The following is a 26,610-nucleotide window of genomic DNA, read 5'->3' on the forward strand; positions in this document are numbered from 1 at the left end:
CTGCCTCCCGAGTGCTGGGATTAAAGGCGTGCGCCACCATCGACCGGCCTAGCCTTGGCAGAGTTGAGAGCAGCCCAGGCTGTGTGAGACTCCAGCTCAGTAACTAACAGACACCAAAGAAAAATAAACTCAGACAGCTTTGTGTCTCTCTTGGCTGCACCTGTTTCCAGCAGACACACATCTGAGACCCAGTTGTTAGGTTGGGAGCGTAGGTCCCAGCCCCCAGGCCTGGTCTGGACTTCAAATCCCAGCAGGCCAGGTCCTGACCCCACCCCCACTCCTCGGGGTACTTAAGTGATCCCCCAAAAGAACACGTGGTTCCCCTTTTTTCCTCCCAGGGGGTCGCGTTCCTGCGGCTTCCTGGTTTCCCCCTCGGGGCCACCCGAGAGTGCAGATCTCCCATTAAACCTGGATATTTTTTAATTTGGCTTGTTTTGATTTGGCTTGGTTTGATTGGGAATTTTTGCGTCGTCAGAGAGCTCGCATAGGAAATATTCCTAACACCAGCGGGGTCAATCTGGATGTGTAGTGGGTCTCTAGACTGTGAAGATTGTTCCTCCAGCCTCTGGAGTACAGCGCCCCTTAAAACCCAGGCCCAAGGAGGACAGGCCACAGCCCTCCCTGCTCCACCCATGTCACCAGAGTGGCCCTGCTGACCTTGCCAGGGGTGGCTGAGGTGCTGCTGCCATCCCAGATGGTGGACACCTCGTTGAGGCTGTCAACATGCATGCAGTCAGGCGTGTCCGGGATGTCTGACAGGGAATCCACAGAAGACGAGAAGATGGAGGCATTGGAGAGGTCCTCGAGGCATGAGGGGTCCTAGGAGAAGGCATGGGTGAGGCAGTAGCTGGTGTGGGTCCTCAGGCAAGCGACAATGTAGCCTGCCACCCAGTGGAGTATGCAAGCCGGGAACAGCAGTGAAGGCCCCCAGCACAACACGGAGCGACCGTGAAGACATGGCCTCAGTGAAGGCCCCCAGCACAACACGGAGCGACCGTGAAGACATGGCCTCAGTGAAGGCCCCCAGCACAACACGGAGCGACCGTGAAGACATGGCCTCAGTGAGAACCCAGTGGTGACAATGGATGGGACGAGTGCAGTGATGGCTAACAGGGATGGGATGAAATGTTCTAGAAGTCATTAAATACACACACTTCACATGAGTGAGCTAAACGGAATACGATCAAACCCAATAAGCTTAGGTTTGTTTGCTCTGGCCTCAAACTCATAGTAATCTTCCCTCAGCCTCCCAAGATGACAGGTGTGAGCCACCATCTCCACCTAGAGACCCTGAAAGCACTCTGCAGGTTGGGGGTCTCCATGCCCCTCCCACATCTCCAGCCAGGGTGAGGATCCTGAAGGCCGGGGCTTGGGCAGAACTACCCTGCACCCCTGAGCCCTGTGGCAGGTGGCAGGTGACATCTGCCCTGAGGCATTAGGATCACACCAGACAGAGCCCCTCACACACCCTGACTCTGGGATCTTGACATTGAGCACTCTCAGGGTGTACAGCAGGCTCTCTGGGCCACTGTCTGCAACAGAGGTGTGCTCAGAGAATGCCAGGGAGATGAGGCTGTCCACCCGGGTGGAAGTCTTGGTCCTAGGGTGGGTCCTGAGTAACAACTACCCACCTTCTCCATTAGTATGGGGACAGCTGCCAGTGCCAGCCCCTTAGTTGAGGCAGGCCAGGGCCATCTGGTTTTATCCAGGGAAGGGGAGGTATGTCTTCCTGGAGAAACCTGCATGAACTTGGGTTGCTATGGGGTTGGGCTTCATAGCTCCCACCTCCCAGGGCCCTGTGACCCCACTGCAGAGGTGGCAGCTTGCATTTAGGGACAGGAAAATGCACCGTGGGCTCTTGAGACCCGGTTGGTTCTCCATCATGTGCTGGGAACAGGCTCGGACAGACAGACAGCCACAGCCTGCTCCTTGTGCCACCTCCCTGTCCCCAGCACAGCGCCCAGTCTAAACCCTGGGTTTAGATGGGGCAGCACGGTACAGCTCTGAAACATGTGGTCTCCAGTATGGCGAGAACAAGGAAGGAGGCAGAGGAGACAGAAGAAGCCCTCGGGCATTGGGGCTGTATGTCTCAGGGCTCCCTAGAACACACCAGGGCGCCCAACACCCTCCCCACACACAGCCCTAGCACGTCAACTCGGGCCCGTTCTGTCCCCATCTTCAGCTTCCCTGGGATGATCTCTGGAGATGTGGCTGGAGGAGGCAAACCCTGTCCCTTTCACAGTAGCCTCAACCCAAGATGGGGACACTGTCAATTAAGGCTGGCCCAGGGAGGCAGACTGAGAGGGTAGGATGGCTTATGTCCTGAGGCATCACAGGACGGAGAAAGGAAGTGATGGGAAACTGAGGCACTCTACATGGCAGGCCACTGTGGTGTCAGCAGAAAGCCCCTCGCTCAGTGTGATGCACATGACACAGGGACAGAAAGTGAGGGCTCTAAGGAGCGCCGCGCCACCCTGGAACCCTAACTTTCTAAGCCAGTCTCACATTCCCCCTGCTGATCTCAGACCCGTCCTCCAGTGCTGGCATGGTGTAAGAGCACTCACCTGGCACCTTCAACGCCAGTCTAAAACTTCGCCAGCAAAGCCAGTGAAGGACAAACAACCTGACACGACCTCCCTTAGGACCAGGGTTTCCAGGGGTCCAGGACATTAACTAATCACAGACCCACATTGGTAAGCTCCCCCACCCGCTGGAAATGTCCTGGGCCTCCCCTGCAGGATGATCTGAGGATGGGGTTTCCAGCGAGGCCCCTCTAAAGTCTATACCATGTAGTCCCTCCCTGCTGGGTCTCTATTGGGTGGCACAAATGAGGAGGTTAGGAGGGTCCCCACTGTGGTTACTGGCTGCAGCATCTGATGGCCTGTTAGGGGGAGGGGAACTGGCAGGAGCAAGCCCTAGCTAGACCCTCCTAGGCCACTCAGAGGTCAGACAGCAGACAGCTTCCAAGCCCAGGAGGGACCCTCCCTCGGTCGGAAACACCCCTTCGGAAAAAGCCCTCCACCCCTTCTGGACTGGGAGACCAGAGGAAAGACGGGCTCCTGGCTCTACCTACCCCACGAGACCTGGCTGAGACTGAGTTCTGCCCTAGTCCAGGAAGAGGTGTTGACAAAGATCCTACAGGGGCTGAGAACATCCTCGACTCCCTTCCCCAGTCACCCCCGTGCTGGCTACTGCTCTAAAACTCTGGCACGTTCACTGTGACTCGCCAAGGAGAGTACAGCATGGGCAGGGCTGGGGGCGTCCTGCCCCGGTTCTGCCACCTGTGGGAGCTCAGGGGCGCCACAGCTGGCTCTGGGTGGCCCTGCTGGTCCCTGGCTGGTTACCTTGTTTAACGCGGCGAACTGCAGCCAGAAGCGCAGCTGCGACATGGTCGGGGTGTGGGGCGCTGAGCAGTGGCCGCCGTGTCCCCCTGGAAGAGCTGCCGGGGAGCACCAGCCTCATGACCACGGTGGCCGCAGGCTCAGCAGCTCTGTCGGGCTGGAGGCAGCAGTGATCCTGCCGGCCCCATTTGCATGAGGGTTAGTCACCGGCTCCCGACTTCCCCTAAGGCTGGGCTGAGTTTCAGGAAATGATGCCTGCCTGGTAAGTCAGGGCAGTTACTGGCAGAGTGCAGAGAATTACTGTAGGGGGCGGACCGGCCCAGAAGGGCTGTCAACAAAGGCGCACCCTGCCGGGCCCAGCGCCTGGTCTGGTCCTATTCTCCTGGGGCGTTCAACCGGGGTTAGAGGACAAAGCCTCAGTTTCCCCAGAACTACTGAAGCACTAGACCCTGTCTGTGACCCTCCTCCCCAAGGATGACAGGAATTAGGGGCTGGAGGGGGGCACCGTGAGAAGTTGGGCTAGGAGAAATGAGGCCAAGGCACCCCTCTATTCCTCCCTTAAGCTAAGCGGAGCCTCCCTAGCCCTTGATCAAACCGCATCCTTATCCTCAAGCTTCCTCAGGCCGGGCCACAGATTCCTGGTGTCCCTGAAGGAGCTGGGGGTCACAGTGGTGTGATTCCCCCATAGGGCTACAGTCATTTACAGCTGCCCCTGGGGACTGTGGCCTCTCCAGTTGGAAGATGAGGTACCCTAGAAGAGGGGTCAGAGCTCCTGGGAAGAAGGCTGAGAAGCCCAGCAAGCAGGTCCCATGCAGGGACAAGAACCCTGGCCATCCTGTCAGGACCACTCCCTTGGTCACCCAGGACAAAGGCCCCAGAAGCAGCAGACAGAGCAGACTCATGTTCCTGGCCCTCATCAACCCTGGCAACATCAGTCCTACCCAGAAGCCCCTGCACTGCATTGCAGACCGGTGCAGGCACTGAGCAAAGTGTCAATTCCAGTTAGCGGAGTAAAGCCAGGCACCATGGAGCACCCTTGTCATCACCCCGAGAGGATGAGGCAGGAGGATTGGGAGAGTAGCCCAGGCTACAATGAAAGACCCTATCTCAATAAACTGAAAACAGAACCGGCTGAGGAGAGTGGGGAGCTGAAGCCCAAGGACTCTGGGAAGCAGCCAGGGAGCTTCCTAGAGGGCAAAGTACTCACTAGCTAGGAGTTAACTCCACAAACGCATGCATTTCTAGATCCTCAGGGGAAATAGGAGCACCTAACAGAGAATCACAGCGCTAGGAAGGTGGAAACAGGACACTTTGTCCATAGCCGGGAATATCACACAGCATGAGCAGGAGAGACCCCAGCACACGTGGCTTGGAGGAACCTTGAGGACACAGAGCACACACCATGTGGGACTCCAAGGGCTGGGGACGAGATGGAATAACCTGTCAGGGGACACGCTTTCCTCCGAGGAGACATGTGTTCTAGAACTGGAGAGAGGTTGAGGGCTGCCTGTGTCTGTAAATGCACTCTATGCAGCCAAGGCTAACCTGGAGCTCCTGATCCTCCCATGCTGGTGAATGGACACTGAAAGGACAATCTTTACAGCTGTGTGAGCTCTAGTTTAGAAAGAACTATTGGCCAGCACTCAGGAGGCAGAGGCAGGTAGATCTTGAGTACAAGGTCAGCCTGGGCTACAGAGTTAGTTCCAGTACAGCCAGGGCTAAAAAGAAACGGGGGGGGGGGGTGCAATTTCAGGAGGACTGAGAATAACAGAAACAAGTAAGAAGCTGAAGTCAAAAACAACCCAAGCATGAAAGGTGAAGGGCTTGAGGGCTCTTCCAGGAGAGAGAGAACTCAGGAATCTCTCAGTCTGGGAGGAGGAAGAGCTGGGAATAGGGTGGAGGGATGGACAGGGCCAAGCTAGACACACAGCCCAAAGATGGGACATTGCTGATGTGGAGGTCTGGGCTGATGATGGCCACTAGTGGGTGGCAGGGCTGGCCAGAGGGCACTGACTCCCAGGCTAGCTGGTCTTTGGATTTGATGGAGGCAGTGGGGGTGAGTGTTCCTTACAGGGACAACCTGAACCTCATCTGACCTTAGTCTTAATGCCCCACTGTGTCTCCGGCCTTGGTTCTCAACACCACAAAAGGACAGAGTAGGGCAAGGAGGGTTGCTAGCCTCGCACAGGGGTCTCAGAGCAGAGAAGCAGGGCTTCTGTGGATGGCTGCAGGCAGCCCACAGGTCACCCCAGCTGTGCTAGTTCATCGGCTGAGCCGGCACTCAAGAGACTGAGGGAGGACTAGCAGGAGGTCAAGGCCAGCCTGGGCTACAAGGGCTATTCCAGGACTGAGAAAAACCCTGCCTTGGAAAAACAAAACAAAACAAACAACAACAACAAAAAACAGGCAGTGGTGGTGCACACCTTTAACTTCAGCACTGGGGAGGCAGAGGCTGGTGGATCTCTCCAGCCTGGTCTATGTAGTGAGTTCCAGGATAGCCAAGTCTGCTGCACAGAGAAACCTTGTCTCAAAAAACAAAACATACAGGATCTGGTGTGGTACAAGGCTTGGGGGCAGAGTGAGAGAGTACCACAGAGCCCTGGGTTCATCCCAGACACCAAAGAAATCAGATGTGGGAAGTTGAAGGCGGAAGATCAGGAGTTCAAGGTCCGCCTCAGCTACGCAGTGAGTTCAGGGAGATTGGCTGCTCTTTGGAGGACCAGGTTTTTTTATTTTGGCTATTTATTTATTTATGGTTTGTTTTGTTTTTTTTTTTTGCAGACAAGGTTTCTCTGTAGCTTTGGGGCCTGTCCTGGAACTGACTCTGTAGGCCAGGCTGACCTCGAACTCAGAGATCCACCTGCTTCTACCTTCCGAGTGCTGGGATTAAAGGCGTGCACCACCACCCAGAGAAAACCAAGGTTTAATTTCCAGCACCCACATGGTAGTTTACAACTGTCTGTATGTAACTCCAGTTCCAGGGAATCTGATACCCTCACACAAATGTGCACATAAAACTGAAAAACAAACAAACAAACAAACCACTCCTGGGCCTGGACCCTAACAACATAGTATAGCAGAAATACTGGGCTACATACATACAACATACATAGGGTCATGGTGAATTTTTACCCAACCACAGATGTCTCTATGAAATGGAGGATCAGACACAAAAAGAAGCCGTGGCACAGGAGGCTGGGGCTGGAGACTGGCTAAGAGTACCTGGTGACTGTGGCAGGAGTGGCCAGATAGGGACTGTGCAAACCCGCCTCACACACCAGGCTCCCCAGGAGGGAAAGCCAGATTCTCAATGGTTTTGGCCTCAGTCTCCCCTGCCCTGCCCACTTGCTGACTCTCCACAAGCCCCGCCCTGTGGCTACAAGTTCTGGGCATAGCCTGGGCCACAGTGCTGTGGATCTCGCTGTGCAGGGTCCCCCCACAACCCACAGCCCACCTCTACATGGCAGTAGCCGCATGTCTTCCTGTAAGCGAGCACCCCTCTCTGGCTCTCCTTCCCTAATGTCCATAAACTGTCGGGCAGGCAGAGGCCAGACCTCTGATCCCTGAGACTAACATTTGCAGAGCAGTCGATGGGATGCGCTGTGATGCGGCCGCCCGCGGGGCAGGGCGGGAGGTGGGAGGCGGCAGCGCCGCTCCTTCCTGAGCGTGAGCTCATCTAGCTTCCCAGCAACCAGCCTGAGAGCACATTACGGGTACACAATCTTGGAGGGAAGTGGGGGGGGGGCCTGGGGTGCAGGCCTACCTGTGTACACAGCACCCCATCCTACCTGTACAGGGCCATGGCTAAGAATACGGGGTTTGTGTGGCTTTGCACCCACGCCAGGAGCCTCAAGGGAGATTCAGGGCTTGGATGGGCACTGGGAATGTTGAGGAGCCCTAGGGCATTCTAGGGGTACAGGCCAGGAGAGGCCTGAGGAGAATACAGAGGAAAGACAGGGGGTTAGACAGCAGGTCCTTCCCCCCTCCCTCTAGCACCCCTCACTCCCAAATGTCCCAGGCTTTGCCCTCCAGAGCTGTCAGTCTATCTGTACCCCTAGAAACAGAAGCTTCCGCTAACAGCTCCAGCGGTCACCTGGCCCTCATGTCCATTCCTGGACACGTGCCTGGAAACAAGGCCCCGTGGAAACTCTTTCATCCACGATGGCCAAATGGATAAACAAGTTCTGCAGGTGAGTGCACAACGGACATGGGGAGCACTGTCAGCCATGACAGGTAGCGACATAGGCCACAGTGCGGAGGGACCCAAACGCAAAAGGCCCCACAGTGTGGGGCTCCACCAAAGGAAATGTCCAGAGCAGAAGAACCCAAAGACAGGAAAAGGATTCTTAGGTGCAGGGACTGAAGAGGGGAGGTGGTCATTCATGGGATGGGTGATATGGTGGCTTTGGAGTCACGTGATGTCTCAACTTAAAAAACACACATGAAAAAACAAAACAAAAAACCCAGCAACTCAAAAATGGAGACAAAACCAGGCGTTGAGTACCCACGCACCTGCACAGCCCAGGGTAGGCTATCCCCACAGGGTCTGTGGAGCTGTTCCGGTCACCGAGCAGGACTATCAGAGCCCATGGGGTAGGGGCTCCAAGCCACCTGGAGATGGAAGGCGGAGCAGGGATTCACAGGGCCCTTTCCTTGTAGAAGCAGGTGGTGGAGGTCTGGGGCTGGCTGAAAAGGAAGGCAAGGCTCCAAGAGGTACTGCCAGGAACTCAAGACTGTGGGAGCCTGATTTGACCCCTGTGTGATGTGACGGGGCCAGGGGGGGGGGGACGGGACGGGACGGGACGGGGGACTCCCACAGCTCTCAGCAGAGGGAAAAGAGCCTGAGCAGAAGACAGCAGGGATCAGAGGTGACTATCCAAGGAAGACACAGAATGGCAGACAATACTTTGGATTTCTTCTGTTTCTTTTCTTATTGTAGTTTTCTTGTTGTTTTGAGACAGACTCTCAGGTGTAGCCAAGGAGCACCCTAGACTCTCCCCTTCCATCTGGCTCCCAAGGGCAGGAATCGGAAGGACTTCTTCCTTAGAGGGCTAAATCACATGGCTCATAGTTTTTCTCTTTTTGCTTCTTCTACCAAAAAACTTGGGGCTTGTGTTTGGTTTCCAGCTGCCTGAGGGTTTCTTCTCTGCTGGTTCCTGGCACAGCTGGGTTTTCTGTCCCGACTCCAGGCTCACACTGTTGCAGTGAGCAGAGGCCACAAGGGTTGTTCGAGCAGAGGCCTGCAGCCTGCAGCCTGCAGCCTGCAGGTAAAAACTCTAAACTCAGATGGGTGGGGTTGGCACCACACCTAGGTCCAGGTCTCCTCACTTGAGCACTCCTCATGTCCCTTCTGCTCAGTGTGACACTAGGCTCAAGTCTGGCTCCTTCTTGTTCCATGGAATTCAAGGCCACCAGGGGCCCAGGGAGGTGGGGGAGGTGAAGGCAGGTGACAAGCTTGGGCCCCTCAACCCTGGGTCCAACCTTCTGTGAACAGGGCACAGGCATGGGGTGTGCACCTCCACAGGCATTTTGGGGACAGTGTGTGCAGGGCAAACATATAGCAAGTGGTCAATAAATGCTCACCCACTGGATGGATGTGGCTATCTGCCATGAGAGCCACCATGTCTCCAGATGTGTTGGGACAAACAGGGTCCAGGTAAGGGGCAGACCACATAAGCACAGTTCGTGGGGGCCTGGCCTCAGGGAGTTCTAACCAAAGGGAGGAGGCAGCTGTAGGCCTCTGGCATCAGAAGAGATGGAGACAGAGACACAAAGACAGAGGGCAGACAGGGAGACAATACAGGGACAGAATGTGAGGGCTGATCTTGCCAGCTTGCCACATCTGGAACAATGAGCCCAAGCAGCTGGGCCCACCTGTAGAAGACTCTCTTGACTGGACCCTAACTTGGCCACACCTTCTGGTGGCAGTCTGCATAAAAGGCACAGAAGGAATCCTTTGCTCTCTGCCTGCTCACCCTCTCGCTGGCGGGTTCGTCTACCCTGCGGCTGAGGCACTCCTTCCCTGGTGAGAGCCCACTTCTTCAGGATTCCAGGGCAGTCTGACGACTCCAGCGCTGCATTGGGACTGCTGAGACATCCTGCTTCAGGACTAGGACAACCCAGGTCACAGTCCGTAAGCCACACTACTAAATGGCTGCATGTGTCTGTATCTGTAGCTATGCGCATGTATGATATATTATATACTCATTCACCAGTTCTGTCCTTTAGAACCATGACTAAGGCACAGAGAGACAGACACAGAGACAAAGACAGAAAGGCAGTCGAGATGTGCTGGCAGGCCTGGCTTCCTCACTGTGTTCTGAGGAGCCTGTTAACACAACATTCTTTACACTTCTGCAGAGACCTGGTGACAGAGACATATGCCACTGCCCTGTTGCTGAGCAGAGCCCTCTGGGACAGCTCCCTGGTATGAGTTCTTAGGTGGCAGTGAGGGGCTGGTGGGGCGGATGCCCTGGTGACTCATGGGGAATGGGATTCAGACCCTGTCCTGTGATCTGTGGGGGGCTTGGCTACCCGCACATGCTGCACGGGGCACGGACGCTTTGTATAGGACCTGTGGGGAAACCCACCACAGTGCAGGGTGTGAGGCAGGTGTGAGACAGGACAGACGATCTACCCCGTGAGCCACAGACCCTGGGAGCCTCCAGCCTTCCTCATACAGCTCCCCGGCTAGGGAAAAGTCACCTTCAGGTACAACTCTGCAGCAAAGTCCCAAAGGCCAGTGACAGCAGATCTCAATTCCAGGATGCCAAGACCAGTCTGGGTGGCCTGATTCTCCCTGCCCAGAGTGGCCTTGAATCCCTGTCCCATCAGTCCTGATGAAGATTGGCAGCCACAGTGATGGCTCAGGGCCCTGTGCAGTGCTGTTACCTGAGCAAAGTCGCTGCTCTTGGAGAAGAAGCTGGGAACAGTGGCTGTGGTGGGGTAGCTGGTGTCAGGGCAGGACTGGCCATCAAGGAATGGGGTGGAACCCATGAACTGTCTGCAAAAAGAAATGAGAGTGACCACGGGGCTGAGAGAGGCAAGGCGGGGCACAGGATCGCAGGACCCCTCTCAACTGGTGGGAGCTCAGTCACATCAGTCACATGGCTGATAAGGCTTGGCCTGTCACACTGGACAGTCATGGATCCAACCCAGGGGCTTTAGAAACACAGCTCAGAGCATATCCCAGGACAGGCTTGAGTCAGTTTACCAACCAGCACCTCCTACATGGCTTCCTACATGGTCCCTCAGACACGACACCCACACAGGACAGACAAATATGACCTGTTTCTCTGTGGCCAAGAAGAATAAGGAGAAGGGAAGGAACAGAGGCAGTCCTGTCAGGGCTGCTATCCCAGCTGAGTAATGAGGCCCTGCAGGTGAGGGGGCTGGGCTCAGTGAGCTGTGCTGAGCCTGGGGGTCGGGGGACGGGATGTCGCATGAAGCAGAGGGACACTGGCCATCCCTAGGGCCTCTACCCGCTTTCTGGAGAGATTTGCTAAAACAAACATGAAGGCTGAGTTCACATAATAAATCCCAGAGCCTGCCCACAAATGATTCCCTGTGGGAACCTGCTGTGTGACACCAGGACCTGAACCACATGCACGGATAACCTCGGCATGGCGACAGGCAGAGTCAAATGGTGGTGAGCTCCAGATCCAGTGAGAGAGTCTGTAGCTTTGAAGTCTGTCGTGGAACTAGCTCTTGTAGACCAGGCTGGCCTAGAACTCACAGAGATCCGCCTGCCACTGCCTCCCGAATGCTGGGATTAAAGACATGTGCCACCACCACCCAGCGAGAGATCCCATTTCAAAAACCAAGGTGGATGGGGCTGGAGAGATGGCTCAGTGGTTAAAGTACTGGCTGCTCTTCCAAAGGATACAGGTTCCCAGTATCCACGTGGTGGCTCTCAACCACCTGTAACCCCAGTTCTAGGGACCCAATACCCTCTTCTGCCTCCATGGCATGCACGTCATATATAAACATACATGCAAGGCAAAATATCCATAACTGAGCTGGGTGTGACAGCCATCTTTAACCCCAGCACTCTGGAGGCAGAGGTGCTTGGATTTCTTTGAGTTCCAGGCTTCCTGGGCTACACAGGGAGTTCCAGTTAGGACTACAGAGTGAGACCCTGACTCAAATTTAAAGAAAAAAAAGGTAGTGAGTGAATGACAAACATACCCAGCACTGGCTTCCAGCCCCACATGTACAGGCACGCACGCTTGCACATGCAAGCAGGCATGCATTCACGCACCACCCTGGAACGGAAGCTCTGACCCAATCTGCTTTGAGTTGTTTGCATAGTGCATGTTCCTCCAAGCCTTCAAAACCCAGGACTCTCTGGGGGTCCTGGAGTCCTCCCCCAGCAACCTCTGCCATTTCAAACCCAGATTTGTCCTGACACAGGGCTCTGCAAACACGCTCTCTCTAGACCTGGTCTTCCAGGCTGCTCTACCATGCAGCGCTGGGGTGAGTCCCACTGCACACTTACTGGTTTTCACTGGAGAAGGTGGGGTACGAGGCCGGTGAAAAACTGCTCCACCAGGGACAGTGCAGGAGTCGGTTCTGAAACACAGGGGGGCATCAGGTACAGCAGGAAGAAAGCAGGGCCCCAGTGTACAAAAGGCAAGGGTCATGGAGAACCACTAAGTCAGCCAATGTCTCAGCTTTCCCATGTGCATGAGGTTAGCCATGGAAGGCTGCAAAGAAGGCAGAAGGAAGCCTCACAGGGCTGAAATGTTCCCTTCCAATAAGAACCCTGGAGACTGCTTGAAAGGGATACGGAGGGATGGTCTGCCTAGAATCTCAGTGAGGGGCTGGAGGCGTGGTCAGGGTAGAGCCCCACCTAGAATCCCCAGTGAGGCATTGTGGGCATGGTCAGGGTGGGGCCCCGCCTAGACTCTCAGTGAAGGGTTGGGGGCGTGGTCAGGCTTGGAGTGCCTGCCTAGAATCTCCCAGTGAGAGGGGCTTGGGAGTGGCTTAGGATGGGGGGTGTGGTTCCAGGCTCTGGGACCCCAAAGGTACTCTGGGCAAAGTTGAGGTTCACCCAAAACCTCTTCAACAAGGGACCAGCATTCCTATCCCTAATAGGGCTTGATGCTGCCCTAAATGAGCAACCATGGATGTCATCATAAAGGATCACATGCTGGCGGACCCAGCGCCATCCACTGAGTCCGCCATCCCTGTTTCTGTCCCTGGAATCCTGTTTGGGAATCGTACCATGGGGATGGATGTAGGGAGGAGAAGGCAGCACTATTTATAGCAGAGGAAACTGGACTCTCTCCAAAGGCCCCACAATAGGGAAATAATTAAGTAAATTATGGGTTGTGGATGAAGGAACAGTGGGCGGGGAACATGGAGGGCCAAGCAGAAAGGATAGGAGCTGGGCCTGTCCTGGTTGCCAGCCAGGGTTTCTGAACTGTGAGTGACATTCTGGGTGTCAGCACTACATGATGTGGAGCTCCATTAATGACACTTCCTCGTCTGTGCTCTACCCATAGGAGCATGTAGTGGCCCAGCTGGGCACAGTATGGGGACTGGGTAAGCACCACTCTACCTGGCCCTTCCAGTGTCTCAGCTGTGCCCACCTCTGTTCCATCTGGTTCCCCCTCATCCTGTCTGACCACCCTTCCTGTGTCCTGCATCCTCAGTGCCTGTGACAGCACAAGAAGACAGAGGGCAGAAGGTGCTGTCTCCCTTAAGAGCAGCCCCTGCCAGGCCAGCCTGGTCTACAGAGCTAGTTCCAGGGCAGGCTCCAGGGCTACAAAGAAACCCTGTCTCAAAAAACAAACAAACAAACAACAAAAAAGAGCCCCAAATGAAGCTGGAGCTGGTGCAGTCTGCAGCGAGTCCTGGGCTCCATTCCCAGCAGACACCAGGCGTGGTGGCGCACACGAGCCACCCCAGCTTTCAGGATCACCCTCTCATACTGGCAAACTTGAGGCCACTCTGGGTTACAACGAAACCCAACCTCAAAAACAAAACAACAATAAAACAAACAAACAAACAGAAGCCCCTCTGCTGCCAACTGTGGGCAGGAGACTCAAGAGGATGCTGCAGGCCAGGGTCAAAGTCAACCTCTTTCTCACTCAGGGACAGGACTGCGTCTAGGGTGTCACTGTAAGCTATGGAGCAGGGCTCTGTAGACGTGCTACAAAGGTTGTCATGGTCCTCTGGGGTGGTTATGAGAATAAGGACAAGACTCACCTGCAGCTGGATGCCACCTCCAGGGGGCGGGAGCTCATGCGGAGGGAAGTCCCCATCCATGGTGGGCTCCACTGCCAGCATCAGGCGGGTGACAGTGGGGCTCCGCAACCCTTGGGTGGCGCTATCTGGCTTTCTCACTCTGCGGTACTAATAGTAGCAGGTGCGATGTCATGTCCTGTGGCTGAGAGAATGTCATACTGAACTGACTGTGTATGCTCCCTGACCCAGTGACTCCCATTTGGGATGGTGTCAGGGCAGAAGGCTCCTGGCCCACTGAGGCCATCGACACATCAACACTAGTCATGGCACAGCCGCTACCTACTGGGTCCACCCACTATGAGCGGAACAGACTGAGGCTGGCCCTGTGGCCCTGTGGGGATGGCCAGTTAGGCCCTCTAGACACTGCAGACACCCAAAGCCTGTCATGAGCCCCAAGTCTCTCAGAAGAGCCCCAGAAGTTCCCGCTGGGTCAGATCAAGAAAAGCCCTGCTCAGGGTATCCTAGGCTTGGGGGTAATGAACCCTCAGCCCCGACACAGTCAAACGCAGGACAAGTACGGCCTTCTCCCCACGTCTGTGGTACAGACCAGAGCACACCGAGGTCCCTAGACTTCCCACCAGCCAGACTTGAGCCCCCAGGCCAGCCAGAAGGGAGGTAGAATTCAGACAGGCAGAGCACAAGGTTAATCACCAAAGAGGCAGGAAGGGGAGAAGACACCGCCCAGTTAAGCCCTAGAGTGGAGCTGGCCCTTCCAGTAATTGCCCACAGCACAGGCCGCAAGCAGCAGGCAGTGGCTTGTGTAATCCAGCCAGAGGAAGGGCCTGCCTGGGGATGGTGGCAGGAGGGAGGGAAAGGGGCCCAGTAGGCAGAGGCAAGACTGCCAGCAAGGCCAGAAGTCCTGCTCCCCACCAGTCCCTGCTCAAAGGCCATCTGCTCAGCTCAGCAGGCCCAGACTTGTGATGGCCTGGTCACAACTGGATAGCACTCAGAGCAGCTCATGGTGGATAGATACTGTGTAATCTGAGGGACTGGATGTCCTCATATTTCGGGGCAAACCGGGATATGGCTCAGTGATGAAAGTTTGCCTAGCTCTGGGTGCTGCAAGCCTGTCACCCCGGACTTGAGACGCTGAGGCAGCAAGATAACAAGTTCAAGACTGGTCTGGGCCACAGAGCGACTGCCTCAGAAAGTAAACACAAGTTATGGGGTGTTGTTGGGTGTTTGCCAGGGATAGATAAAGCTTTAGGTTTGATGCTCGGCACCCCATAAACAAGCTGTGATGGTGTACCCGTCATCCAGCACTAGGGACTGGAGACAGAAGGACCAGGAGGTGAAGGTCAGTTGGGGCTACACAGGAAGTTAGGGCCAGCCTGAGCTACATGAGCTCCAAAACAAAACAAGGAACTGGAGGTCTACTGGGTAAAAATACCCACTGTGCAGACTTTGTTCCCAGCACCACAGAACAAGGACATGGCCACACACACTTATAACGCAGCAGTAACTGTGACAGACACAAGCCAACAATGCAAGCTCCAGGGTCAGTGGGAGGAAGTCAGGCTGAGCCTGTGACTCAATGGGTAGAGCACTGGCCTAGCATATACAGGGGCCTAGCTCCATCCCCAGCAAACACCAGGTGCCACAGTATGGTGTGGGAGGCCCTTCTGTATATGTGTTGCTTTTATTGGGTAATGGATAAAGAAGCATGCTTGGCCTGGGATAGGGCAGAGTAGAGCTAGGAGGGGAAAACTAAACTGAATGCTGGGAGAAAGACAGAAGAGTCAGAGACGCCACATAGCTACCAGGGGGGAAAGATGTGAGGTGCCAGCTGGAACCTTGCTGGTAGGCCACGAGCCTCGTGGTAAAATATAAAATAATGGAAATGGGTTAATTCTAGATGTAAGAGCTAGCTAACAGTATGCTTAAACTAGTCGCCAAACAGCATTGCAAATAATGTAAGTTTCCTTTTTTTCTTTTTTTTTTTTTGGTTTTTTTGAGACAGGGTTTCACTGTAGCTATCAAGCCTGTCCTGGAACTAGCTCTTGTAGACCAGGCTGGCCTCAAACTCACAAAGATCCACCTGTCTCTGCCTCCCGAGTGCTGGGATTGAAGGCGTGTGCCATCATCCGGTATAATGTAGTTTCTGTGTGATGATTTCGGGAGTCTTGGCATCCAGACAGAAAATCCGGCCTCCCCCAACAACAGTACACACCTGTCATCCCAGCACTAAGGGGGGCGGGGGAGCAACCAGGATGCCAGGAGTTTAAGGTCATCCTCGACAACACAGGGAGTTGGAGGATCAGCCCATGTCATGAAATCATTTTTAAAGATTTATTTTAATTTTATGTATATGGGTGGTTTGCCTGCACTTGTGTCTGTGTGTGCCTGGGGCTCACAGAAGCCAGAAGAGGGCATGGGATCCCTTAGAACTGAGGTTACAGACAGTTGTGAGCCATCATGTGGGTGCTGGGAATTGAACTTGGACAGACAGTGCTCCTAACCTCTGGGTCATCTCTCCAACCAGAGAAACAGTGCTTTGTTTTTGTTTTTTTTTCCCATTTCTTTCTTTCTTTTTTTTTTTAATTGTTGATTTTCGTTTAGTTTTTTGAGGCAGGGTTTTTCTGTGTAGCCCTGGCTGTCCTGGGACTTACTCTGGAGACCAGGCTGACCTTGAACTCATAGAAATCTCCCTGCCTCTGCCTCCCAAGTGCTGGGACCAAAGGAGTATGCCACCATCACTGGCTGTTTTTGTTTTTGAAGAAAGGAATAAGGCAGAGACTGACAGAGTCCTCTGTGTATAGACGCACACGAGCATGTGCACACGCACACGCAGAGATTTAGGGGTGAGGCAGGCCACACCTGGCTCCATCTTGGCACCTGTGGTCCTTGGGTCTTAGTAGCCCATCAACTAACTAATGGACCTAACTGCTGAAGGGTCCAGACCTCCTCAGCTCAACTTCTGCCTCCCAACCAAGCACCCTGAGGGTGAGTGGGGCAGAACCCTTCAGAGCCCAGTCCTGTGGTGCTGCTTCGTGCTTCTCCCAGGCCTGGTATCTGCTGGGCTGGAGGCTAGCCTCAGGCTGTTGTCTGAGGAAGTAGCTGACTGGTCATCCAGACAGTTATCAGGGACCCTGCAGAGCAGGCTGGAACCACCATGCTGTGTCTTTTCCTCTTGTCATCTAGGAACACTCCCTCCTGTTCTGAGAGGCTGTGCTGGAAGGTGTGGGTCATGCTTGGTCAGTCAGGGGCAGGGGTCAGGCTCAATAGCCACTGAGTGGTAGGAGCAATCTCAAGTGATCTGGGATTTGTGTCTTGGTGATCCTTGCTGGTTCCTCTGACCAGGCAGAGGGTTCAGACCTAGACCTGGAGTAGAGGTGGGAGCAATATGGGCATCTGCCAAGGCACTGGGCACTCTGAACTGTAGAGTAAGGAGCACAGGCAAGCCAGCATCATGGCAAAGCCCCAGAAAGTGCCTAGTGGTCCCTTAAGAGTTAAACAGAGCCGGGTGGTAATGGCGCACACCTTTAATCCTAGCACTCGGGTGGCAGAGGCAGGCGGACCTCTGTGAGTTCGAGGCCAGCCTGGTCTACAAGAGCTAGTTCCGGGACAGGCACCAAAGCTACAGAGAAACCCTGTCTCAGAAAAAAAAAAAAAAGAAAGAAAAGAAAAAGAGAGAGTTAAACAGAGCTGTTACAAGATCCAGCAGTTCTACTTTTAGCCATGTGCCCAAAGCAAAGGTCCACACAAATACATATCAATTAACCCTAGGGTCTACTGATAGATGATGGACACATGGTGTGTACCACCCACACACCAGTGTGTTACACAGCCATGAGCGGAGGAGAACTCAGGTATACTCCACAGGGTGGAGGGACACTGGGGTCACTGTTTTCAGTGAGAGCACCAGACAAAAAGTCCACAATGTGGACTGCAGGCTGACGGCCTGAGCGGCTGGAGAGCCGTCTGACCTCCACACACCCTGGCACGCACACACTCAGGTTCCCCTGTGGCCGCGGTGCAGTGCCCAACCTGAACCTGCATCTTTTCTGCTAGCAGTCAGAGAGCAGCACTGCCTCCTCCAGCCTTCCTAGATCCCCTAGGTCATCCTTCCTCCCAAGGTCTCCAGGTATGAACTCACTCTGGGTTATGGAGCCAGCCCAACAAGTCCCCAGAATACATTCAGGAGGGGGCTAGCAAGATGGCTCAATGGGTAAAAACATTTTCTTTGGACCAGGCTGGCCTTGAATTCACAGAGGTCCTGGAAGTCTGAAGTCTGCCTCCAATTGCTGGGATGTTTGAAGGTGGTAGTGGTGCATACCTGTCATTCCAGTAAGAGGGGACAGACAGCAGGTGAGCTGGGCACGCCCTCTTAATCACCAAGACCTGGGAGGCAAGGGGATCTCTGAGTGAGTATTGGTTAGCCTGGGCTATCTAAGAACAAGCAAACAAAACATAAAAAAAAGGGGGGGGGTAATCTTAAGGAGCAAAGGACCTCAAGCTTCCAGAAGCAACTCTGGCCTGTGACATACTGTGCAACTGCTGCGGGCCCTCCAGGAGGCTCAGAGCCTGTCCGTAGTGGCTCAGCTGTGAATTAGCTTCTCTGGAGTCACCCACTGAAGTGGATGTCTAGTGTCCAGGAGTGGGAAGCTGCCCACAGGGGACCACCAGAATGTCCTGGGGTTAGACATGCAGAAGCAGGGCCAGAATACATCAGCTAGATAGTGCATAAAGAGCCTGCTGCTCGCCATGACGGAGACCCACAGGCCTGCTCCACAGGAGCATGGGGGAGTCAAGTCTGGCCTCTCTGTCACTGGGCTCTTACACCCCCAAATCCAGTGAGTTCACAGCCCCGGGATCTAGCCCAGGCAGCAGGAAGCTAGTGGGTTTCATGAGGCTCAGCCATATGAGGCAGAGTCTTCGGTAACTCAAACACCTGATTAGGCCCTGACTGGCGTAGCTAGAGCTGCCTAGAACATCACGGTCACTCTCAGGTCTTTGGTACATCTTCTGTACAGACATTGGCCTTCTTGGAACCTCTGGGGCTAGTTACACGTGGAGGAAACTGAACAGTTGGGGGCTGACTAGAAGAGGTGTTCATGGTGGACATAATTAGAGATGTGTCCACTCACAGATGAGGTCCTGGATGGACTCCAGGAGGTGAATAATGAATCACTGGCAAGGGGAACAGGAGGGTTCTAGGCGGGGCTCCACCTTGACCATGCCCCCAGCCCCTCACTGGGATTCTAGCAATGGGCTTACTGTCTAGCCAAAGCCCTAACCTGGTTTTTTATAACTTTTTTGAGGGACATATGAGATGTCTCAGGGGGTAAAAGTACTTGTCACCAAATCTGACAATCTGAGTTTAAAGGAGACAGTGACTCCTACAGGTTGTGCTCTTATCTCTTGCAACACTCTTGTCTCAGCCTCCCAAGCCTGGGAGCACAGACCTGTGCCACCCTCCTCACTCTCCCTCCCTCTTCTTTAAAATACTGCACAGGGCTGCAGACAGCTCAAGAGTTAGAGCACAAGCTGCTCTTACAGAGGGCATGGGCTCAGTTTTCAGAGCCACACGGCAGCTCACATCCATCCCTAGCTCCAGTTCATGGGACCTGGCACTCTCTTCTGACAGATGTGGGTCGCACACAGACATGTGCAACCATATACTCATGTACATAAATTAAAAATACATAAATCTAAAAAACTGTAATAAAACCAGGAGGAATAGTTAGAAATAATGATAATAGCCAGGTATAGTGGCCCACATCTTTAATCTCAGTACTCACAAGGCAGAGGCAGGTGGATCTCTGTGAGTTCAAAGCCAGCCTGGACTACAGAGTGAGTGCCAGATCACCTATACAGAGAAACCCTGTCTCATAAAACCAAACCAAACCATAACAAATCAAAAATAATGGAGATGATATGGGATTCCCCTCTATATGCTGTGAATATGTTTTATTACAATTGGTTAATAAAGAAGCTGCTTTGGGCCTATTGCAGCACAGAATAGAGCAAGGCAGGAATACCAAGCAGAGATAGAGGAGAAAAGAAGACGGAGTCAAGGAGACACCATGTAGCTGCCAAAGGAGACAGACACCAGATCCTTACCAGTAAACCATGAACCTAGTACAATAGATAGAAAAATAGAAATGTGTTAATTTAAGCTAACAGGCAAAGCAGTGCTGCAATTAATACAGTTTCTGTGCAATTATTTTGGGTCTTGGCAGCCAGGAAACAAACGAATAGCCTCTGTACCAAGAGACACCTCAGCAGTTAAGAGCACAAGCTTAATTCAAGGAACCCAGGTGGTTCAGTGCCTGTGACTCTAGCTCTGGGTACCCTATGCCTCTGTCCTCCATGGGCACCTGCACACACACGCACAAGATAATAAATAAAAATCTTTAGCTGAGCAGTGGTGGTCCTCACCTTAAATCCCAGCATTCATGGGCAGGCTGATCTCTGTGAGTTCAAGATGAGCCTGGTTCAGAGTGAGTTCCAGGCCAGCCAGGCTAAAAGCCTGTCTCGAAAAACCAAAGAATAAATAAATAAAAATCTTTTAAAATAGTAGTAATGATGATAATTTTGAAAGCTTTAAAACTGGGGGCTGGAGAACTGGCTCAGGGGTTAAGAACACTGGCTGCCTGCCGGGCAGTGGTGGCGCACGCCTTTAATCCCAGCACTTGGGAGGCAGAGGCAGGCGGATCTCTGTGAGTTCAAGGCCAGCCTGGTCTACAAGAGCTAGTTCCAGGACAGGCTCCAAGGCTACCTAAAAACCCTGTCTCGAAAAACCAAAATCCAAACAAACAAAAAACAGATTCATATCAGTGCACTTGGGGACCTGGGTTCCACATAAGCCCTGGCCACTGATCAAGCAGAGTGCAGAATAAGCTGACATAAGTACACATGTGGGCAGGAGGCAGGCAGGGGCTCAGCCCACACTGAAGCCTCTGGAGCAGCAGGGACCACACAGGTGACATACCCAGCCACCATCCCTCATCACAGAAAGGAAATCTGACTCTTCTCCAAACCAGGCTCCTTTGGTAACAGGGGCAAATGTGGATGGACCCGTGAGTGCAGGGAGCCACTGTACCCAATGCTGCGATCTCAAAACAGTTCCAGAATAAACGGCCTATAACTGAGTGTGGGTGGCTCGGGGTGTTGTATCTCAGAGACCAGGGCTCCATGCGAGGTGAGCCCAACCATAAACGTGTTCCTGCACAGAACCAGCAAGCAACCTGCCCTTGGCTTCAGGGAGGCACACAGTTCCACATGTGCACGGCTGAGGCCACTCCCTAGTGTCCACAGAAGTACATGGCATGTCCTCAGCCTCGCGCACGAGGCCACCACTTTGGGCCAGGGCATGATGGGGACCAAGAGCTGGGTAGTCACAGTACTATCACCCCATAGCTCAAAGACCTCCAGTCTGGCAGTCTGGTCTACCCAGTCCACCCTGACCCCTTTCCCAATGGTCAGGTGGGCCTGGGTTTGCAAGAAACCCAACACCACACACCCTTCTTGACCTTTGTAAAGGTGCAGCCTGGCTGTGGGAGAGGCCATATCCTTAATGACAGGCATAGTATCCAGAGAACACCCACCTCATCCAACTCTGCCCCTTCCCCAGTACTTAGGCATACCAGGAGACAAGGCCAACCACCATTTCCAGGAGCCCAGTCCAGATGGGTCCCCTCCCTCCCTTGGGCTGCCCATGGGTGTCCCCAAGGCCTCAGAGTTTCTCGTAAACCACAGTGGCTCTGGAGAGCCAGGCTGAGAACAGTGGGGTCGTCCTTTTCTGGGTCCTGGCCTCCCACTCTGTGACTGCTAGACACTGAGGTGGGAGGTCGGGGTGGGGTGGGGGGTGTGCCAAGCTGTGGCACTACACAGAGAGGAGTGTATCAGTCGTGAGCTGCTGACTGGGGCTGCAGGATCGGGTATCTGGCAAGGGTCCCCCACACTCAGTCTCCTCTCCCATTTTACAGCCAAGACACCTGAGGCTTCTGTGGGAACTTGGGACATGGTCCTAAACAGACTGGTAACCCTATTCCCGAATCAGGAGTTAAACCCCAGCAAATAAGTGCTATGGGGCCAGCACCACGGGTCCCCAGGACCTGGATGGCTGAATTGGAGCACCGACTCCCACAGGTTGTTCTCTGACCTCTATATGCCGTGCTGCACACAACACCACCCATCCCACCAACCCCACCAACAATAAATGAATGCAAAAAGTAAATAAGTAATTTGGGCAGTCAAACCACCTCTACTGGTCAGACGTCCACCTCTATGGCAGGGCTCCCCAGAGTAGATTTTACCACGTGACACACAGAGAACTCAGGCTGACTTCTCCCTACCTGGCCCCATTCCCCTCACCCGCCATGGTATTCAGGAATACACCACAGGATGGGGAGAGATGGGCACAGGGCCAGTCCTATGTCCTCCATTGTTCTGTACCCCGGTGTATGTGGCTGGGTCTGAAGAGGGTCGGAGCATCTCTACCCTGCCTGTAGGAGCGGCCACCATCTGGGAGAAGGACTGGACCAGATGCTCAGCCCTGAAGGGCACAGGTAGGCACTGAGTGCCTTGTCTGGGTCTTTGAACACACAATAGATGATACTGGGTGAAGCTGGAGTAGCTGACCCCCAAACCCACTGACTTGTGCAGTTCAGAGTCCTGGCCTTGTAGATGGGGGCGTGAGACTGAGGTGTCAGGACATAGAGTCTAGCGCTAGGGTTCCAGGATTCTCCGTTCCTGTGGCTTCAAACTGCCCAGGTTGGAAAGCTCTGCACCCTGGCAAACTCGCAGGGCATCTGAACTGTGATGGAGGCAGTCCTGCCCTATGTTCACTTCCCAGGGGCTAAAAATGAGGGCCTCTGTGCACTGGGAGCAGCCTGGCCTGGAGCGTGACCTTGGGTTTCTAGAGTTCTCTGGAGAACAATGGGGATGCCAGCTACAGGCAGAGGCCATGGCCAGCCTAACCCCAGGTCCTTCTGGACATGGGCACCGAGTGTCACAAGCACGCTGGGGAGAGGCATCACGTGTGTGTCATGGGAACAGAGTACCTGGGGAGTAGGCAAAAGGCAGGGGTGTGCATGTGAATTATACCTTCTGTTTCCAGTTCTGACCCCTCAGCCAACACCTCAGCCACTAAGTTGGCCTGCAGGGCCCCTCCACCAATCTCATGTGATCCCACTCAAGAGAAAAGTGTGCAGGCTAGACTTGGCCCTTGCAAGCCCTCACTCTTGGCTGTACTTAGGTACTGAGGAACAGTGGTCACAGGGCCACCACAGCCCTCCCCAGGGTTCCTCAAGAGGTCATAGTATGGAGGCTTAACACAACACCTTCACCTCCAATGGATCAGCCCACCCTTGCCTTCCAGGACCTTCTGTGGGACAGGGGTAGGCAGGAGGGAACGTCAGAAGACAAGAGTGCCAGGTTCAAGGAAGAGCCTGGAGCAGGCGTCTGAAGTGCTTATCCTCTCTGGCTGGACAGAAGCCTTTACCCATGGACTAGATGCTGGGATGGGGCGATAGCTGTGCGCTCAGGGGCAGGGATGAGGTGACCCGGCTGGAGACCCTCTCGCCCTTGGCAAAAAAGACCACAAGAATGCCCATGCTGACAACTAAAAACACAAACGTCCATGCTGCGGACAGGTCTGGTGGGAGTGCCTGGCACCCCAACTGACTATGACTGTGCCTCTGGGAGAGGGCATGGGGTTCAGGCCCTAGTCTGACTCCACTGCTGGGGGCCACAGAGAATGACCAGGCTGGGGATGACTTAGCCAATCACCATGCTGCTGGAGAAAAGCCCAGGAGGAGACAATGAGTAGGGAGAATGCCTTGCTTGCCTGTCTCTGCATCCTGACCATGGGAGTGGAAGCAGGGGCTGGGGCCAGCAGGGGCCGAAGCACAGGAGCACAGGAGGTGCAGAGAATGACAGGGCAGAGAGGTGGCTGGGACTCCTCATCTCATGCTTAAGTACAGCGTTGTGCTCTCTGTTGACTGGGGCAGGGCCTCACCTACTCTAAGCAGGCCTTGAACGCACCGTCCTGAGGTGGTGATGTACACGGGCCACCCCGAATGGTGGCTGGGGCTGGCTGTCACTGGGTCAGTGATGTCCCGGTGACCACCACTGTCCTTGGGTCCCTTTGGTCCAGCCTCAATGTCAGCAACAACAACCTCATCCCAGTGGTGGTCACTCAATGTCCAGAAGAAAATGGGGGCTGGCTGTGGCTTAGACATGGGCTGCAGGGACAGGAGCAGAGCGTGTCTGTGTAAGTGAGGCCCTATGCTCCCCACTAGTGACAGGGAGGCTTGACTGACACTGTAGCAGCCCAAGGCACACCATTTTCTCTCTGCTATGAGGAGACTGTAAGTCCAGCGCTACAAGGCAGGGGCCTCCTTGTCAATGCTGTCAGTAGGTAGGATTGGAATCCAGAGGACTCCTGCTGTCCCCAATTCCACAGCCAGCAGGGCAGCCAGTTTGTCCCAACTTGGGGTCTCAGACTTGCCCAGAGTCAACTCACTTGCCTGTAGGTAAGTAAAAGAGAGGCCTGTGAAGACCCAGGAACACCACGGCCACTCAGACACACCAAGGAAGACTGTGGCCCTGAACTCAGTAGAACTCTAGAGTGTATACCACATACCGGGTTTATATGGTGCCGGAAATGGAACCCAGGGCTGTGTGTGTGTGTGTGTGTGTGTGTGTGTGTGTGTATAGTGAGTGCTCTAACCACTGAACTGCAGTCTCTCACCCAGGACTCTTACCAAAACCTCAGAGCTAGGGTCCTGACCATGAAAGAGAGCATGCCCCCAGGGCTGGCTATTCTAATGGCTTTGTAGGCCAGACCTGAGATCCCAACTCCACCCAAGACCAGCCACACGCCCCAAAATTGAAACTTTCGAATGACCAGCAGGGATTCACAAGCAGTGACAGCTGCTGGGGTATCTGGAGCCCCACAGCTTCTCAGGAGCTCAACAGCCAGCCCTGCCCTCCAGTGGAGGAACAGGTAGGCAGGGCACACTGGGGAGGCCCAGGCATGGCAGGAGGGGGCAGGAGAAAGGAATGTGGCCCTGGGTATCCAGCCAGGCTGGTTTTTCTGGAGAAGACTTGGATCAGAGTTTGGGGTGGCAGCCCCTGACTATCTAGAGTGGGCGACACAGGATGTCACACCCAACCCCTAATGCTGGGTGCTGTCAAGTTCCCACAAAGCCAAAGTAAAAATGTCAACTCAACTCTGGGACACCCCTAATGCTATCCCTGAGACTCCTACCTAGGTCTCAGAAGACCGAGCTTCAAAATCTAAGAGGCCGTCTGTTCCCAGGAGACATCAACAGGTTTTCTCAGCTGACCTCTAGCCAGGCTCAGACACAAACCCCAATGGCCAGATACCCCAATTCACAGCACTTGGGATACACACGGAACCCTCACTGGCCCAACCCAAAACATTCCAGCTGCTCTTAACCCCCCTCCCAGTCCCCACCAGGCACACTGGACTCCCACAGCATCCATCCCCAGGACCCAGAACCCAAACCACTGCCCAGGGAGTCCAGGCCTGCCTTGGTTTACCTGATGTTCACGAGGCCACCCTAGGCTGCAGAAATAAAGAGGGAGCAGTTGGGGTGGGTAGCCGCTGTTCTCTAACCCGCTGGCACGCCTGGGACAGTCACCCCACCCTTGTCACAGTGAGTCACCACCATAAAGACCTAGATCTGCTGCCCTCCTAGGACCCTCATGTCCTATGTCTGTGGCCTTTGACCCCCGTGGGTGGGGAGACTTCCGGGAAAGGCGAATGACCAGCCTTCCTCTAGGATCAGCGCTGTCACTTTTGAAATGAAGCAGGACCTTGGCCCATCTCAGCCACTGCCCCTTTCAGTTTCAGTCTGTGCTGGGTTTGCACTGGTCCTGGCCCAGGCTGTCTTGACGAGGGACCTCCAAATCTGCTTCTCTCAGAGCAGCAGCGTGTGGATGTGGGCGCCACAAGTCTGCAGGACACAAGGCAGGGCAGACCCGAAGCCACCTGCGAGTGCTGTTTGACCTACTGTCCATCTCCTCTCTGCTCAGTCTGGGCACACGGTGGCCGAGCCAATCTTCCCCAGCACAGAGGATCTCTCGGCTGTCCCTAGACCCTCAGCATATGGTCCGGGCCTGATGGGCTGCTCTTCATAGGCCAGGGGCACCCTCCCTATCCCTTTGACAATGCAGGTGTGGATGGAGCACACGGGCCCACTACTGGGAGCAATACACACCAGTATTGGCACACGGGTTCCCACCATGGCATCTGTGTCTGGCTCCTGGAAGCTGCCCTCTAAAGACAGAGCTGAGCTGCGGCCATACGGGTCACTGTGCCTGCCCTCTTCCAAGGGGCCCAGGACAAGGTTCCCAGCCATTCTCTGGTGTCCCTGAGGTGAACCGGCAAGGAACCAGACCTATGACCCATTCCCAAGCCTGTGTTCTGGGGGGACACAACTGGTCTTGCTTTGGGCAACAGTTCCTTGGCAGAGTCTGTGATGCGCTGGGGCTCACTATATCCTAAGTCACACAAACATCACCTCTGTCTAGCTCTGGAACATTCTATGATCTTTGCTCAAAGGAAGAGCTGTCCCCATAAGCAGTCACTCCATCCCCACCTCCCTACCCCAGGCCCTACAAACCCTCCTCCTGTTGCTGGATTCTCCTGCTCTGGATACTTCCCACCACAGGGCATGTGTGACCTTCTGTGTCTGGGGTCTGAACACCACGTCCTTGAGGTTCCTCCACATTGTCCTAAGCACAAAGTGCCCACAACACAAAGACAATAGTCACACAACCAAAAGAGGTGCCCACCTCTCCCAGGGATGAAGCAGGGTAACTAGAGGGGTGGCGGCCACTGTCCACAGTAGTACTGGAGAAAGTCAGTTCCTCACCCCAAGTCCTTGCAGGGGGCAGACTTGGCATTCCTGAGGGGGGCACTCCCCAGCTGGGAGTATGCAGGGGGACAATCCAGGATGACCTGGGTGACCTTGGCCTCAGACTGTGTCCCATACTCACCACACATATCCTCCATCATCCCCGTGTTACCACAGGACCCTTA

The 26,610-nt window shown here is 54.4% G+C and overlaps 1 protein-coding gene across 9 annotated transcripts in view; it reads right to left on the minus strand.

Moving 5' to 3' along the window:
- The window catches only part of Sbno2 (strawberry notch homolog 2), a 46,536-nt gene that overhangs the window by 14,772 nt on the left and 5,154 nt on the right, over positions 1 to 26,610 (minus strand). For 3 of the 9 annotated variants that reach the window (XM_041669362.1, XM_041669361.1, XM_041669364.1), the window contains exons 2-5: positions 13,554 to 13,734; positions 11,839 to 11,912; positions 10,233 to 10,344; positions 658 to 819 (exon numbers count right to left, since the gene is read on the minus strand). In XM_041669362.1, the coding sequence (XP_041525296.1) occupies positions 658 to 819; positions 10,233 to 10,344; positions 11,839 to 11,912; positions 13,554 to 13,634 (429 nt within the window). In that variant the 5' untranslated portion in view covers positions 13,635 to 13,734. Of the gene's footprint in view, positions 1 to 657; positions 820 to 3,344; positions 3,471 to 7,853; positions 7,984 to 10,232; positions 10,345 to 11,838; positions 11,913 to 13,553; positions 13,735 to 19,973; positions 19,994 to 26,191; positions 26,217 to 26,610 lie in introns of those variants that run through there. The other 6 variants (XM_041669366.1, XM_041669365.1, XM_041669367.1 and 3 more) reach the window with 6 other exon arrangements.

The sequence above is a fragment of the Microtus oregoni genome, unplaced genomic scaffold (assembly GCF_018167655.1).
Source record: "Microtus oregoni isolate MIOR12 unplaced genomic scaffold, Mior012 000019F_ref0000042, whole genome shotgun sequence".
In the NCBI taxonomy this organism is placed as follows: domain Eukaryota; kingdom Metazoa; phylum Chordata; class Mammalia; order Rodentia; family Cricetidae; genus Microtus; species Microtus oregoni.